Source organism: Vidua chalybeata, chromosome 2 (assembly GCF_026979565.1).
Source record: "Vidua chalybeata isolate OUT-0048 chromosome 2, bVidCha1 merged haplotype, whole genome shotgun sequence".
Taxonomy (NCBI): Eukaryota; Metazoa; Chordata; class Aves; order Passeriformes; family Viduidae; genus Vidua; species Vidua chalybeata.
This window is the reverse complement of record NC_071531.1, coordinates 111,131,402-111,149,185: the sequence shown is the minus strand read 5'-3', so window position 1 is coordinate 111,149,185 and position 17,784 is coordinate 111,131,402. Positions and strand designations below refer to the sequence as shown.

Sequence of the window (17,784 nt, the reverse complement as noted above, 5' to 3'; positions counted from 1 at the left end):
TCAAACTTGGGCCTGGACTTGGCCAACGGCTTAGGCCTAAACTCAGGTTGTTATTTGGGCAAGAAAAATAAGATTCCAAAGCTGCTTGTTAAAAACCAAAAGCTTGCTAGACAGCACTAGCTCCTAGGAACAGAGTTTCTGATAAGCTCAGGAGAAGCTCAGCCCAGATGCAGCTCATCAAGGCCAAGGCTTAACGAGCATTTTAAAATCATTGTGTGGCACAAGGAGCGTGGGGAAGGTGTTCTGTGAGTGTCCTTCAGTAGTAAGAAAACACAAATTTTCCCAAATAAAAATCTTTTGCACAAGTCAGTATGACCTCTCCTTGTCCTTGACAACGGTAGAGCCAGAGCTGGGTTTTCTTTCAGGACCTGCTCAGAAATCTATAGTGCCGGTTTCTTGTCCCATGCCAGGGCAATGCCATCTCCCTGTTTCACAGGAAAGAATGACAGTTCTTTATCCATCTCAGAACTGCCCTGTGTAAACAAGCAAAAGACAACTTTGAGTACTTTGTGCAATACATGTTTCTATAGCCTATAAAGAAATAGAGACTGTTAGTCCAAAGCTTCCAGATCAAATGTTGTTTTCAGTGAAAACAGATTTTCAAGCTAACTGTCCAGGCATGCATTCAGCCAGGATTCCTCACCCCTTATATTCCTTATGCCCTTGTTAACTGCATTAAAACTACTTTGGAGGAGTTTTGCAGCACACGTACATTACCCTGATGGAGTAGAGGTGCTGGACTCGCTGAACCTGGACTTTGAGTGAGGTTGTTTCCTTCATTGTTCAGCTGCAGGTATCCCCCATGTAAAATGCCATCTGTTGTCCACAGGTCTTCTTCATTTACATGAGGAATTATCTTCTTTGGGGAAGATCATCCTGTTCAAAGAGGTTTGTTGGAAGCCTGTATATTTCAAAGTTGCCTCCAGTTTATCCCTTTGGATGCATTTTAAAATAATTTTTTTCCAGAGACACTTTCATTACAAAAGCCATAAACTAGCTCTGACAACAAACCATGTGGAAGCAATGTGCAAAACTCAAGTTTCTAGTGGAGGAGACATTGCAAAAAAGCCAGTTAACTTTTCCTGCTGTATCACAGGGCTGTGATTGCAGCAGCTCCAAGTGTGTGCATAAAGTTGTACATCTAGATAATGATTTAAAAAAAATATTCATGTATATAGCAATACACATAGACATGGCCACAGCACAGACACTTTTAGCAGATTAAGACATGTTTTTTCATATATTTTAAGTGAGCCCTTAGCTAAGGCTGTAGCCCATGTATGTACATAACCTATAAAGACCTGAGGGCAGGGGTGACAAAAAGGCTGTGGTCTGTGGCATGAATGCATTCAGCCAAGTCCTTGAGGTGGAGAGCTAGAGGCTTCCTGAGTCTCTGTCTGACACTTCTGCATTCTGTGTGCTAGCTGATTTTTTTATATGTTTGTTTTTTGCATCTTACTTCCCATTCTCTGATTTGTGTCATAGTGCTGTGCCTCGACTTTTTACACAGTGCCTTTGGGCATTGAATCAGGAGACAATGATGTGCACGTTCTCCCAGCCTGGAGAAGCTCTGCCACCCTGTCCTCAGGAGCTTCCCCTCTGGGCTGTACTTTAAGCCACTCTGGGAAGATGAGAAAATGAAGATCTTTTATCAGCAATACCCACAGTCCTGTGACAGCATTAGCATCTGTGGGAGATTACCTGAATTTATACTGTCCTTTTCACCTGCAGACCACTGGACTACAAAATATGGGGGAAGTTTGCTTAGCAAAAACCTGAATAAGGATATATTGTAGGACTCCTCCCAGCTGCTCCACTCTCCTGCATCATCCTGCCTCAAACGGAGCTTAAAATCTGCTAGAAGTGCTGGTAACCAGAAAAGAAATGAGGTGAGAAGTTTTACTGGAAACCACCAGGGAAAGTTTTTCTACACCACTGACACAGAGCTAACTAGCTCATGAGAAAGGGAGTCTATGACAGCAAAGAAACCTATGTGGTGAGGAAGGAAAAAGGACAAGCATCCCCTTTGGTGTATTACGCTGCACCAAAAGAGTGTAGGCAGTGATACATGGCATCCTGACCCTGGTGTCATGACTTTACTTGGTATTTGAGAGGTGGGATGTGTAGTTTTTTCCAATATAGATGTGGGTTTCTATTTTAGGTACATTTTGTTATACAACCAATTTATTCCACTTGTTTAAAAAAAAAAAAAAAACACACACAGAAAGGGAAATGAAAGAAAACTATTCCTCCTTTGCCATACAATAGCAGTATGTATTTCATATTTGTAAGTGTTGATCTAGCTGCTCTATAAACACAGGGGACATTTTTTTCCTTCCTTAAATATATAAAATATATATCTATGCAATGATTCCAATGAGGGTGGAGGATGCAGCTCCTTGAGGCTGGAGAAGCTGTCCCCCAGCTGATGGGGGTTCCTAGGGCTTCTTGCAGGATCTTCACAGCTGTCCATGGAATGGGGAAGTGGTAGATTTCAGAGAAAATTATGTTCCCTGAAGTGTGAAGGAGAAGGAGCAGTGAAGAGCCGAAGGTGAGAGGTTGGGTAACTCCCTGCTTAACACTGCCTAAACCACAGTTAGTGATGCTACAGATTGGACTGGCTGACAGGTGAGGAAGGACTACCTGGGGTTTTATTTCTGCTATACACCAGGTCTTCTGCTGTTTCTGTTCTTTTTAAAGCAGGAATTACTTGAGGTTTGTAGCTTCTTTATGTGCAGTTTGGGATGTGTGGTGCAATTCCATCGTGTTTGGCTGTGGAGTGGGAGGCCAGTACCTGTGACTGAAAGATGGGGAGGAAACCTTCATCTGGGGAGCCTGAGATATGTCCTGATGCTTACTAAAGGAGTTAAACATCAAGCTATAAACCATCTCCTCTCTGTTCATCTCTGAATACTTGTATGGAAGACTTTTCCTCTGGTTAGCCACAGCCCTGAAAGCAGTAATTACACTTGTGGGTTGCTAATTCCCAGTTGTTTTTTTTTTTCTGGGAAATCAGCAGCAAAGAGCAGTAGGCCCACAAGGGGCAGGAGTTAAAGCAGTTAAGATCATGAACATGTGTGGTAGGTACATTTGTCGGCTGCAGTATTGGGATAGAGCAAGAAGCTCCTGAGGTTAATGACCTACAGTTAAAAAAGCAATACATTTCCTTGATCTCTGCAAATTGTGATATAATTGCCTCTGGATATTTTAACATGGAAGTGTCATGTTTTACAGGCTTCATTATCAGCAGGGCTTTTCCCCTTCTCGTTGCTGACATTGGTGAGAGCCACAGATGGTTTATACCTGGGAAAGTCAAGGTGTTAGGTACAAGAACTGGGTTTTTTTTCCTGGATAAAATGGAAGATGTAAAGCAAATGTCTTCTCCCTTTCTGGAAGGAAGAGAATGAGCTGCCAGGGGTGATGTGTTCTCATTCTTTCTTGGCTCCTACTGCCCCTTCCCAACACTGGATTACTCCCTGAGGGACTGGCTGCAAGGCAGCTACAGGTGTGAGGAATATGCCTTGGCTTGTGCAATAACTTCATGGGACTAAACTATTTTCCAGATGAGCTAGTGATAAAAAGGTAAATATATCTGAGAAGAGGGGAGATGCCCAACTGCTTTCTGGAATTACAGCTACTATGTATGACAAACTTTTTTCCCCAGGGGAAAAATCCACACTTTGTAATGTTGGTATTATTCTAAATACTGGTATCTTGATGAATTCAATAGGTGGCACAAATCTCTGTCTTGCTGTGGAGGAAATTTCAAAACTATTTGCCTTTAGGTATATATTTACCCAAACACTGTAATTTTACAGTTGTTTTGTGTAACTTGCTTGTGATTGTTTTGAGAGCTCATTCTATTAGGATAATTCTCTCTTTCAGAAATTCTCCCTCATCCACCCTCTATTTCCCATTTTTCAGAGAAAGCATTGTAGTTTGGAATTGAATTAAAATAGCTCACAAACTGGATGGACCAAAGTTCAAATCATCTGTGGCTTCAGCTGATGCCAGCAACTGTGAGACAAACAGGGAGTCTGAGAAGAAAATGCACTATGGGGGTTCTGATCCATGAGTCCCTGACAGAGCTAACAGTCTTCTGCTGTGCTTGTAGAGGAATTCAGAGATCAGTTTCCAGGGCCAGGGTATCTTTAAGAGAATAAAGAGGCTCTAAAGTTGAAGCAGAGATCCATTACCCAGCAGCATTGTCAGGGGCCAGCCGCAGATGGCTCAGGAAGATGCCTAAGAACAGAGAAAGAACACAGCCTCTCCTCTTCCCCCAGAGCTTTCCAGTTTCAGCTTTGGGAATGTCTACCTGCTGCCCCTTTTTATATGTTTTGTCTTCCACAGAGGGCATTCAAAGTCTTGCTGTATTTTGTTGCTTTATTTTCAGTGGAGGGACTTGAGGAATTCCCAGCAGAGGACCACTGGTAGGAAGAAACGGGAGCAGAAGAGCCTGACCTGGGGATGTTGAAAATACAGCATAACCAGCATCTCTCACTTCAGAAAAACTGCAGGTTTTTGAGTTGGGTGCTGTGTGGTCTTGGTGATGAGGTAGAAACATCAAATACTGCATAGAAGATGCTGCTGCTGCTCTGACTGCCAAAACTGTGGTCTTGGATTTTAAACAACCTAGCCTTGATTTGCAGAGCAAATCCTTATCCTTATAAGAGGAAGCAAGAGAGTTGATACTGATGTGTGCCATTGCTTCCTCTTCTTGCCATCCCTTCCAACCCCTCCTTTCCCAAAGACACACATCTTACACAGAACAGAGACCCTGCTAAGGCAGGGCTTTTGTACTCTTTAAAATGTGCTTTCACTTTAAAACAGAACCGTATTTTGCCGAGTTAAACATGGGAATGGCTCTGTTATATACTGGTTATCCTTTAAAAAGTTGTGGTGACAACTGATGCACTGATGGATACCTGACCTTTTCCTTTTTCAGGTTGTGTTAGCAAATATTTAAATCATGTTGGACATTGCATGCATTTGCCTGATTTTAAGTTGGGGCTTTGCATAGCTCAAGGCTTGTGGCGGGTGTGTGATGTGTAACAACAGACAGCTAAGGTTGTGACTTGTTTGTCATGTCACAAAGCAGTTTGTTTCTCTCAATTTAACTCTGCCACATCCTCTTCAGGGCATCTCTTTCAAGGGGGGAGGGGGGTGGAGGCTTTATCTGCCTATAAGAAAAATCAGCTGCATGTTAAGGTCTCAGAAGCATCAACAAAAATAAACTAGTGAACCATACAGCTGAACGCAGGGAAGGAATCTCCTAAATTGAGATAGTTCCCACTTTGCAGTTATATCTGGGCCCTTGGTGGGGACAGAGAGGGAGGGGAGCTCCAGCTACATCCCTGCAGTTCCCTGGTGTGCAGGAGCAGCCTCGGAATCAGCCCTCAGGACTGGGATCCCCGTGGGAGCGGCTGCGAGAGCTGAAGTCTCCCTGCTCACCCCAGAAGGAGAATTGGGACACCCAGAGCACGCTGGAGCTGCTGCCGCTCCCCTCCCAGGCTCCAGGGTGAGGAGGGCTCCTCTTGAGCCTGTAAAGTGAGTGGATCTCCCCCAGCCTCAGCTCTCCTTGGGATGAATCCGAGCGGGAAGAGCGGCGCACGTATCGCACGGTCTTGTGCCAGCCACCGCCACCGAGGCTGAGTAAAAAATTTAATTTATTTTAATGCAGCTATTGAGGCATTTTAATTCCATCAAAGGCAATAACACAAGGCGAGCCACCAAGTATTCATTTGCTACTTTTAAATGGGTTTGATTCATCTCTGCTTGGTTGTTCCTTTTTAGACTTTGAGAGCTCCTTCTCGCTCAGAGGCACAACTGTTCAAGGGTTGAGAATTTTAAAAATTGCAGATTAAATTCTGCGTTTCATACATGAATATTTAAACAGAGTCATATAGTCTCTTCTTTCTGTAAGGTCCCATTTTTAATTATTAATGCGTGTTCTTTTGAGCAAGTAAACGGCATATATGAGATTTGTATGCATTTAAAAAAAAAGATACTTCTCTGGGACAAGTTCCAATATGACAATATTCTGTTATGAATATTTATGGATCCATCAAAATTGGTGAATACTGAATTTGCTGAAAGAAATTGTGGAAGGTTTGTTGTATTTTCTTTTACTTTCCTTTTGAAAGGACTGAGAAAATCTTTGCAAATTGGGTCAAGTTCAGTACATAAGTCTGGTCAAAATGTATCTTTTAAATTTTTTTGGTTAAAAAAAATCAGCTTTTAAAGTTTCAGACTTTTTTTGATTGAAAGCAACTTTTGCATGCATAATATATCCAAATTGCAAAGAAAAAAAAAATCCCAAAACTTCTGACAGCACTGAATAAAATGAAACAAACCAAAATATTTCCTTTATGGCAAAAAATTTATGTGAATTAAAATGAAATTTGAGGTGGTTTTAATGTAAGAATTACCTTGCTTGTTACACACTAGTAGCAGAATATAGATCAAACTGGTTGTATTGGCATTTTTGCTAGGTGGTAATGAAAGCTTTTCATCCAGATGCATCACAATTCTTTGTTAGAGTTGTGAGCAAAACAATTCCTTGAGGAATACAATTCTATTGAGGGTGGTGAGGTGCTGGAACAGGTTGCCCTGTTCCAGAAAAGATGTGGATGGCCCATCCCTGGAAGTGTTCAGGGTCAGGTTGGATGGGGCTCTGAGCAACCTGGTCTGGTGGAAGTGCCCATGGCAGTGGGTTGGAACTGGAAGATCTTTAAGGTCCCTGCCAACCCAAACCATTGATTGTGATTCAGTGACTTGAACGTGCACTTGTATCGCCCTGTGTTAAGGAAAACACCGTCTCTTGCATCTCCTGCTCGTGCCTGTGGCAGCGTTTGTTCTTCTTGTGCCACACTTGTGGCAGTGTTGTGGCTTCTCTCCTCTACACCAGGCAGCCTCTCGTGGTTTGTTTCACATTTAAAATTAAATCTTTAATGCTGTGTAATTGAAGGCCGTTCCTTTAATGGCAGCTGGTACCAGATGAGGATTCAGGTCTCTGGGTGCAGAGTGAGCCCTGGGTGCCTTTCCCCCTCCTCCCAGCACATGCTGGGAAACTTGGTTGTGTTTGAATAAGGGTGTGAACAGTGCATGATCCAAACAAGCCTCAAGGAAAGTCCTGGTACTACAAATATGACATTTCTGAATCAGCCATTGCACAGAGGTGTTTGCTTGTCTGCTGCATCTTGGATTTTGACTTGGGAATGAAAACATTGTGTCATTATTTCCCATGGGATGGGAGCACAATTTTCCAATCATCTCTAGCTGTAGGTGCTGATTCAGAAAGTAAATTATTAAAGAGATAGAAATGGCAGCAGTTATAAGACATGGTTTGTTAAAGGGTTTAGATAGTTGTAGAATAGCAGGAGTTACTAGATGTCCCTTTAGTTCACTCTGCCTATGAAAGCAAGAAACAAACTTACATGGTTTTGCAATAGGAGGGCTGCCCTTTTTTGTTCTGCTTCAAAAGGGAAGTTACTCTTCAAGAAATTAAAGGCATGCAAAGGCTAGGAATAATTTCTTTGCCAAATAGTTGATGAAGTCTAGATCCTGAGTGGTACCAGAGATCCAGGATTCAAAAAAAAACTGTAAACAGTAGCTAGTTTGGTGTTTTTTTTTTTTTTTTTTTTTTTTGGTCTTTATTTTCTTTTAAAATTTTTTTCAACCCTGTTTTTGCTTTACTTTCTTCACTGTAAGAGTGGCACTTGACATGGGGTCTTGTTTAGAACTCCTGCTTTCAAAGGAAACAGAGGTTTTACTACATGTTCTCTTTGAAGGGATGAGCACAACCCTTTGTGAATATATGCCATTTTCTTTGCCTTCATTTTCTGCAGGGCTGATTCCTTCTGCTGAAGATGGCTCAGAAATGGGCAGTTCTGGCTGTGCTCCTTTTCTTGCCAATCAATCTGGTTGAAGGTAAGTGAGAAAAATGCAAAACTACATGTAGCACTGTTTGGTACTCTGCATTTCCAACTTGCCAGGACATTGAAACTTCATAGTACACCAGAGCAAGTTTTGCCTATTGTTTAGTAGGAATGGAAAGAGTAATGTCACCTCGGCTGGCAAAATAATTGAGTGCCTTGCAGATTGGCACAGAATGATAAATCTGATAGGAATCCAAAACTGGTCATCATACCTGTTCAGCTGGGACAAAGGCAGGAGAGCTATGATTTCTGGAATAAAAGTAAAATTAAAAGTAAATTAAAAAAAAAAATTCCTTTCCCTTAAGAGTGAATTTTGCCTGCCCCATCAATTTTTCAAAGCCTATATTAAAGTGATAGAAATTTGTTACCCAAAATAAAGGTGGAGGACTTGCAGCGTCACTGTCCACAACAAAAAGGCACCATCTCCACTGCACTTCCAAACTTCAGGAAGGTGGATTTGGAAGTTGAATACCAATTTGTGCCCCAAGGCTGCCAGTACAGTCAGGAAGTATATTTTTAAAGGTGCTGAAGCCAAGAGTTTCCTGTGTTTTTACAATGACTGTAACATCTTTTTAATGTCATTTTTTCATCTTGTGCAGCTCACAACAGGGTGAGTGTAGAGGCTGGCCATGAAGCTGTGCTGAGTTGCCCCAGCATCTCCAGGGTGCCTTTGCTGCTGGTGACATGGAAGAGGAATTGCAGAGGTTGCTACTGCTTGTCCTATAGAAGGGATCGCAATGAGACAAGCAGGATGAACTGCAGTGAGAGGATCACATGGAAATATTCACCTGTCAATGACCCTGCACTTTGTATTTACCCTGTGAAACTTGAGGATGAGGGAATTTACACCTGTGAATTTGCCAACAGTGAAGGGAATTTTCATTTTTTCTCTTCTCTGACTGTGATAGGTAAGACTGCATCACTAAAATAAAAATTAAATTAGTCTATTTACTACATAGGCAAGAACAAAACAATATTCAGAAGCATAATGAATACAAAAACAAGGAAAACTTTGCGTTTTGGCTATGTTAAATCATCTCAATCTAACTGAAAATTATAAGAAATTAATTTTTAACTCTATGATTGCAATTACTAATTTTAGTAACTTGATTTTTTTTTGGTTCGGGTCTTTTATTCGTTTGTTTTGTTTTTTTTTTGTTGTTGTTGTTGTTCCCTTTAGAATTGTGCCTTTCTGATAAATGTTTTGCCCAATTCGTCTTTTATTTCCCTGCAATCAGATTTTTGATTCTACATATCCAAACTCCTAAATATTGTACCTGAAGCTTCAGCAATCTGCCTTTTTATCAGTCAAGTTGAAAATCTTTATTGAATCCACCCCTCTCTGTCATCCCATCTCCTGTTAATCTGTCATCACCTTTTGGCAAAAAGGAGGAAGCAGTACTTCAGATACAGCCCGCTAGTTTTTGAGGTGTCTACCTTGGACTTTTCGATGTATTTTTTTTTCCTTTAAGATGTGCTAATATTTCAAGTTATTTTAAAATCTCACAAATTCGTCATACAATTTAAAAAATACCTGTTTGTCAGTTTCTCAGTTAGTGATTTTATACTAAAAAATGAAATAGAAATATAAAATATGAATAGAAATAATGGTTATGCCTTTTTAAAATTTCTTCTGCAGTCCCTCCTATGGTGACTCTGACCCATGACAAGAGCAGAGTGGCTGTCTGCCAGGCATCTGCAGGAAAGCCAGCTGCTGACATCTCCTGGATCCCTGCAAGCAATCACAGCTCTGAGGAAGAATTCCATCACCCCAATGGGACAGTGACCAGAGTGAGCTACTTTGGCTGGGCCAACAGCTCATTTCCCTCTGTCACCTGCCTGGTCACCCACGCAGCCATGAACCAGACTCTGGTCATGGACCTGAAATGTAAGTAATGTTATTTTGTGATTGCTTTTCATCATGTCTTGGGCTCCTCTCTGCTGTTCTGTGCAGCTGTTCCCACTAAATGTCAGAGCCCTGGAACTAGGTTAGCGTGGTTATAAGGCAAAGTCCTAGTGCATGTTGAGAGATAAATTAATAATTTTGAAACCAAATGCTTTGTGGCACTGTATAGAGAAGCCTTTGGTGTATTTTTCTTTCAATTCCTGTTCTGTTTACAAGAATTCCTTATTCCGCTTTCAGTGGGTTTACCTTGGCTGGCTGCCAGGTGCCCTCCAACCTGCTCTATTGCTCCCTCCTCTTCAACAAGACAGGGAGAAAAATACAATGGCCAGCTTGTGGGTCAAGGTGAAGACAGGGAGAGATCATTCACCAGTTACTGTCACAGGCAAAAGAGACTTGAGAGAAAGTAATTTCTTGCCACTCAAATCAGAGTAGGATAGCAAGAAACAAGAAAGAATCTAAAAGCACCTTCCCCACAGCATTTTGTCCAGCTTTTCCACAGTAGTGATGGCCTGGAGGAAATTTACTTGGAGCGTGTCTGTCTGCGACTTGCAAAGGCAGTAAAGGCTAAAATTCAGCTTCTCTGGCTGTGCTGGACCTGTTGGAAGTCTATCTCAGTGGGATTTGTAAGAACAGGTAAAGAAGTGCTCGTATCACCAAAGTATCTCTACTAGTAAAGGCAAGAAGAACAAAAATCAGCCTAAATCAGTCATTAATAACAGCATTTTGCAGGGATGGCCGCTCAGTTGTTTGGGGCTAGTAGTACTTGAAGAAAATGAGACTGTAAAGGTAGATGAGTTGAAAATGAAAATGTGTTTGTACACACAAACGACTGGGATGTGAGGCAGCTTCTTATTGCTGGCTGGCATCCAGACATCTCATCTTTCTGCTTTGTTTGGAAGCAGAGGATTAGCTTTTTCTTCCAGATAAGGTAGGCAGTTATGTCACAAATTCACGGATAGTGACACCTAGCTCTGTAACTTGCTCTCTTTTCTCATTGCTCAGACACCTCTGTCCTTCAAACCAGAACAACGTCCTGTAGGCTCCTCTACATCCTGACAGGAGCAGCTGCAGGTGTCGTTGCTGTCACTGGTGTGACTTTATGCTTGATTTTCAGGCGCAGAGGTGAGTCCTTTGAATCTGAAATATATTACAATCCCATTGCTGACTATGTGCAGGTAAAGGACACGCACTTTATTGCTGAGACTGAGGTGGGAGGCAAGGGTTGAGGAAAATGTTCATAACTGCATGGTCCTTTTGGAGAAGTCATAATGAAATAAGGGGTAGCAATTTAAAATAAGTCTGGAGTTTTGAAAGAGCCACAGGTATTGTGGTATTAATGTGTTACAGACGTGTCAGAGATTCATTCAGGTTGAAAAGGATTCTTTCTGAGAATAGGGAAGGCTCTGAGTTTTTAGAATGATTTTGTTTGTTCTGCATTTACTGGCATGAAATTCTATACTTAAGAATGACAGTTTATAAACTAATGACTAAACACAAATTATCTCTTTCCATGAGCAGTGATAAGTTTTCCTTTGAGCAAGTGTAAGAATAGGCCAATGTACAAGATAGTTTTATATCTTTCAGATAATTGTGCATTGGGCATATTAGATAGCTAATTTGTTTAATTTCTCATACTAAATGCAAAACACAGCTACTTAGAAGAAAATGAACTCTACTCCAGTAGAAACCAGGGCACCCAGCATGACCAGAAGTTTCAATGAAGGGAAAAATAAAACAAGAGCATGTTAAAGAGCAGGATGTAAAAAAATAAGAGATATGAGGGGAACTGTTCTGAAGAAAATCTTTCAAGAGCTGGGGGCAGCTAGAGGAGAACCCCAGCTATAACAGCTGTGTACCCTGCACCATCAAACCATTCTACCTTCCTGACATCCTACTTTCAGCTTGCTGGTTACGTAAAGGAGCACAGGGCCCAGCAGAACACTTTACAGTAAGTGGGCTTTGTGTGTGTCTGTGCTTTGCAGGTTTTGGTGTATTCTTCACTAAAACTTGTGATTTCTTTGCAATGTGTCAGCTCTGACAAACCTCCCATGTACCTCTGTGAGCACTTGGAGGGGAATGAGGAACACATCATCTGTGAGAATGTCTGTTGTTTGGATGGCCCTATCTTCATGTATAATCAGAGTATTTGAGCAATTGTTTAAGCACTGGGTAGAGAGTGGTGTGGTGCATTTCCTGTCTATAAGTCACATTTACCATGCTGAATTTTAACTCTCCCAAAACTTAATATTTTCATATTTCTGCTTCACAGAGAAGACTTTACTCAGATGTTTTATTTAAGAATGTGTATTCTTAATGGCAGAAGCCTGCCTGATTTAAGATTGGATGGGATCAGGGAAAAAGGCCCATTTTGTTTCGCTGTATTGGAGACAAACACAGCTATGAAACTTTTATTTTTATGTGGCAGTTCATATACTTGTAAGCCAGGAAACACCAGGGATAAATCTGCCACCACAACTTTTACTCACTCTCTAATTCCTGTGTTTTGTGATATATATTTAACAAAATGAAAATGTGCTGCTTTTCCTCAGGGCTTCTGCCTTACTTAATACACATGGAAAGACCAATTATTTCCTATTTTGTTTTCTGCTCATGATTTAATTAATGTTCGTGTGCCTTGTTTGTTGCAAACCAGTCAGAGTGCTCTGAAGTTAGAATGATTCATTTCCTGGTGTGCTCTTGTGGGACATTCAGGACAATTTCATTGATGAGAGGGGGAGCTGCAGAGATCAAAGGATTCCAGTGATTTTAGGTGCCTAAATTGGATTGTTTATGGTCTGTCTGTTTTGTTTTTGTTTTGTTTTGGTACTTTGTTTTCAGAGAAGCTAGCATTGTTCATTTTCATCTATTTTGCTGTAGATAACACCACTTCGAAATTTGTTTTTGAAAAGACAATATTAAGAAAAAAGTTTCAAAGGCTGTCCTGTTGAGGCTTTGTGAAGGCTGTTCTTGCATCTGTCTGCCAGTTCATGTTTCACCCTCTGTGCTCTACATTTCTTTTTCAACAGTAATATTACCTACCAGATCTCTTCTACTCTTTGCTTTTAGTTTGGGATCTATAAGAATGACAATCCCACAAAATTCTACAATGTAATACAATGGTGCATATTTTTCTTCCTGTTGCAGATTAGAGCCTGGAAGTTCCCATGTGTGAGAAGAGCAGCAGTCAAGTCTCCTGACTTTCCAGAGAACATCTATGTGAATTACAACCCCAGATCTGTTTATGTATGCTCATAAGAGTGTAGGCACAAGTAGCCAGCTCAGCTACTAATGATACTCAGCTACTCAAACTGGTACTTAACTCTTAAGCCTCAGACTTTACCCAAAAGACAAAAACCTTTGTCCTTCCTGACCTGATGGTGGTGGGGCAGAAAGGCCCATTTTAGTAAGTTTTTTCCTCTTTCTCTAAATATCAGTACAGCTCTAGAGAAAGTTGGAACTTTTAAAGATTGAATTAGGGAAATACCTTATTTTTGTTTGAAAATGGACTCTGATGTATGTGCCGCCCTTCCTCAAAACAATAATAAACATATTTCTGTGCCAGAGTAAAAGACTGCTGGTGAAAATATAGCACTTTTCTTTCCATTTTGACAAGTGGATTCTCTTTAAAGTTCTGTGTTGGAGACCAGAAAATGACATGGGGTCAAAACCACAGAAGGTCAAAGCAATACATCTAACAGAAATGCAAAAATAAGGCAGTTTTAGGTTTTTTTGGTTGTTTTGTTTCTGGTTGCACATGACATATGATGATGTAGTATTTGATATCTTTGTTTATTTTTAATTTTTAACATATTTCTTTTTCAATTAATCTGTTTGCATTGATAACTGATGGAAAATAAAACCATTTTGACATTATACTTGGATATGGAAATAAGAAACAGCAATGGACAATTTTGGACATTTTTGTAAATGTCTTTATGTAAATGTGCAAATATGCAAATATTTACCTGAAAGATTTCTGTGGTTATTTGGGCAAATGTTTGTTGAACAGTTTCTGAAAAGCTGAGAACAGAAGTGTTAAGTTGTATAAAGTGCAGGTGGTGTGCTTGTTTAAAATAAAAGAAAAAAAGACAACCCTAACCGCACCATTTATTTCTTCTCATCTTCAAGTCTCCAAGATAAAAAAACTCTCCACAGACTGGTTGTTAATTTCTGTGTTCATTGGTCAGGTCTGTCAGAGCTTCCAAACACTAATGCAGCAGTAACTGAACTGAAATGTGTGTTTTGAAGAGCCTTTTCCTGCTTGTTTCTGCAAGGTCATCTCTGCTCCATAAGTGTTCTTAGGCAGAAGCATCTCCCAGTGCCTTTTAATTGCATTTTATCACTTCTAAATAGACATGGATGTCTGCTGACATCACTGCAGCCTTTCATTTTAGTCAGAAAGGCATGAAGAATGACTTAAGGAAAAGGGCCTACAGAGGCCAGGCTGGTTTCCAGGCTTGGTGGACAAGCGAAGCCTTTCCTGTGGTGTTGAATGTCAGGGATGGGTTGCTCACACTCTGGTGTGCAGCACCATTATGCCTTCTGTGGGGAAGGAGAGGCACTTTTCATATGTAAAACCTCTAGGAGAAATAAGTGACAGCTTGGAAGTAGTGCAAATAGGTTTGAAATGATGCTAGATAGGAAAAGTGTTTTGCAGCTCTAGTGAAATCCGCAGCAGTGCCTTAGTCCATGGTGCAGTCAAGGGGCCATTTGTGATTTGAAGCTTCTGAAATAGAGGGAAAGATCTCTTGTTGCTTAAGGATCTGGCCAGTCAGGTCTAAACCTGGGTTCCTGGGCTGGTGTTTCTCAGTGGGGTAAGTGAGCATGGATTGTTTTTGTGGACAAGTACAGCAATCTGTGCCTTTTTCAGAAGCTGAATCATTGCAGCCAGACCGAAGGATGACAGGGCTGTTAAAATCAAGAGAGTTAGGCTGTGGAGCAGCCTGCTTCTGGGAATCACAGTGCAGGTGTGCTGTAATCATTAGGGTATAATGTAAGACCTTTTCTTAATTCCTTGCCCTAAGTGAAGTGTTGAAGGGTAAGATCTAATGGATACAGAAAAGATTAGAGTGTAGACAGGGAGATGATGGTGTATGGGGAGAAAGCTCTCTGAAGCTATCTGTGATAATATGTCCTGGCTGGAAGGATATGGTTTTCACACTCATATCTTTATTTTCACCTTTAATTTGTATTTGGTGGAATTAGCCCAGTCACCTGCAATGTGTCAGCACTTCCATTAAGGTAGAAATTCTGAGCAGACTTAGTGCTGAAATGAGGTGCTCTGGCAATGACACGGGCTATCCTGGAATAAAATTGGCCCCTTGTGCTTTTTAGGCTTGTTGTGTATGATTAATAAAAGTTATCAGGCCAAAGAGAATAATGTGGCTATGGGGGTTGTTGTAAGAAAGACTGAGACATCAATAAAGCTTTTATAGGTACTTTCACTGTTGGTTATGACTGGTAAAGGACAGGGTTTTGTCATAGGTGGAGCTCATGGCATGGATTTTGGTGGCTTCCTCTCTGCCTGCCATGACCAGAGCTATGTGTGCCATGCTTCTTGGGCTGATGAGCTAATCTGTTGAGTATTAGAGAATGAGAAATAAATCACTTAAATATTTTCTGTCATGCTGCTTTTGTATGGGATAGGCAGCTTGGTGTAACCCAGAGAACAACACAAAATGTGTTTGGGGTCTTATAACAATTTGGTCTCAAAAATAAGCATCTCAAAATGTTTTTATATTTATCATGATTTTTCCCCCCTGTTAATTATGAGTACATTCTTGGTGACCCTAGTCTTTTTATTTGCACTGAAAGAAAATTTAATCAAGGCAGGCATGTATTTTAGATTGCCAAAATGTGTAGGAAAATGCTGACTGTTTGTTGAATAATCATTGTGAGAGAGCTACTAAAAGGTGATGGGAATTGGAGTGAACTATTTGCACATTGTCACAAGAAAAAAAAAATTTAAAAAAGCCTGGGAGCATGACACTGCTGTTTCAGATTCACTGTTTAGCCAAATGCACAGTTGACTGAACGTCACTTGAGCTTTTTAGCACCAGATGTGATTATAAATGAAAATGCTCCTGTTTATTGTGTGGATTTTCACTCACATTGTTCATAGGACACTCTTTGTAATAACGATGATGTCTGCTTTCTGATTAATCTATGAACAATTTGTCTTCTGGAAATAGCAGGTGTTGTGATGCCTCTTTCTCTTCACTGAATATGGAAAAAAATGGTGACAAAGCATTATATTTGGAGCATTTATGTTTAATTTGGAATGTGGCTTCAGATTATGAACAATATTTGTTTAAAATCACAAATTTTGACACCAGGATTGAAATGAAGAAGGTACAACAATTTTCCTACAGACTTTGGAAATGGAGCACATGTCCATAGGATATTTGCCAGTTCAGTGAAGAGCTCGGTTTTCCTAAGTTTGAAATTGCAGCTATAAGTTTTGTCTAACCTTCCTGGCATCGATTTGTCACAACTTTTCCTCTCTGATGAGAAAATAATGCTTTCCTCGGTTCTCCTCTAGTAACTGTAACAACTGTGATGTCTTTGTGACCTGGTCTTTCTCACTTTGTGAAGTCTTTGCTGTTAATGATAACTTGTCAGCTCCTTGATTTTGTGTCCACAATCTGTATACACCTGTCATGTGCTGCAGACAGTGAAGTGCTCAGGAATTAACCAAGTAGGACTTTTTCTACATTTCCTATCACTTCTCTGTCCTGCCGCAGTTTGTACTTATGCTCTTAATGATGCTTCTCTAAGCAAGTACCAACTTTTCTCTTTTTCCTCCCCCATCTTTCCATGCACTAGTTTTCTCAGTTTATTGATTTTTATGTTCTCTAGATAATTTATTATCTAGTTTTATTCTTTCTCTTTTTGGCATCAAATACAATTTTATTCTTCATTCTTTTATTGCCTTTTTCATGTGTGCAACAAGAGGTTTCAAATTGTGACTTGCTTTGGAATTTTTTAGTGCTTTTCACTGAACTTCTCCATAGAGACATACTTACTCCAGGACTCCTTCATTTTTTTTTCCCAATGCATAATAGAAAGTTAATCACTCTTGATGAGAAACACCTTCTGTTCTTAGACTTACCAAAGCCAAATGCATAACATGCAGCATTTTATTTGTTCTTGGCTAACATAATAATAGAATTGTTAAGGTTGGAAATAACTTCTGAGATCATCAAGTCCAACCATTAACCCAGCACCATTGTGGTCACAACTAAACTGTGCTCCTCTGTGACAGATTTACATGTTTTTGGAGACATCCAGGATTGGTGATTTCACCACTTCCCTGGGCAGTCTGTTACAATGCCTGACTGGCTTCTTAGCGAAGACACTTTTCCAAATATTTAACATACTCTGCAGCACCCGTGAGGAAGAGGAGTGAGAAAAATGTGAGAGGAACAGCCCTGCTGACACCAAGGTCAATAGAGAAGGAGGGCAGGAAGTGCTCCAGGTACCAAAGCTGGGATTCCCCTACAGCCCATGGTGACACCATGGTGTGGAAGCTGTGCCCCAGCAACCCATGGGGGTCCATGGAGGAACAGACTTCCACCTGCAGCTCATGGGGATCCCATCCTGGAGTACACTTCTGGCAGGAGCTTTGACCCTGGAGAGGGATCCGTGCAGGAACAGGTTTTCTGGCAGGAATCACACTGGAGCAGTCTGTTCCTGCAGGACTGCATCCCATGGAAAGGCCCCATGCTGAAGCAGCTCATGAAGAACTGCAGCCTGTGGGAAGGATCCTCACTGAAGCAGTTTGTGAAAGACTCTATCCCATGGTAAGGAACTTGCTGGAACAGAGGAACTGTGTGAAGAAGGAGTGGTGGCGGTGAAGAGGTATGAACTGACCCCCAAACCCCATTCCCCACCCCGCTGCACTGCTGGGGCTGGGGAATATGAGGTAAATCTGTGAAGAAG

The 17,784-nt window shown here is 40.9% G+C and overlaps 1 protein-coding gene across 1 annotated transcript; it reads left to right on the top strand.

Moving 5' to 3' along the window:
- The first annotated feature begins 1,816 nt into the window (after window positions 1–1,816).
- On the top strand, window positions 1,817–13,860 carry LOC128784121 (cell surface glycoprotein CD200 receptor 1-B-like). Its single transcript, XM_053935425.1, has 7 exons — window positions 1,817–1,889; window positions 7,848–7,929; window positions 8,537–8,845; window positions 9,577–9,825; window positions 10,846–10,965; window positions 11,745–11,791; window positions 12,988–13,860. The coding sequence occupies exons 2-7, from the start codon at window positions 7,869–7,871 to the stop codon at window positions 13,096–13,098; spliced, it is 897 nt and encodes a 298-aa protein (XP_053791400.1). The 5' UTR covers window positions 1,817–1,889; window positions 7,848–7,868; the 3' UTR covers window positions 13,099–13,860.
- Window positions 13,861–17,784: the final 3,924 nt, after the last annotated feature.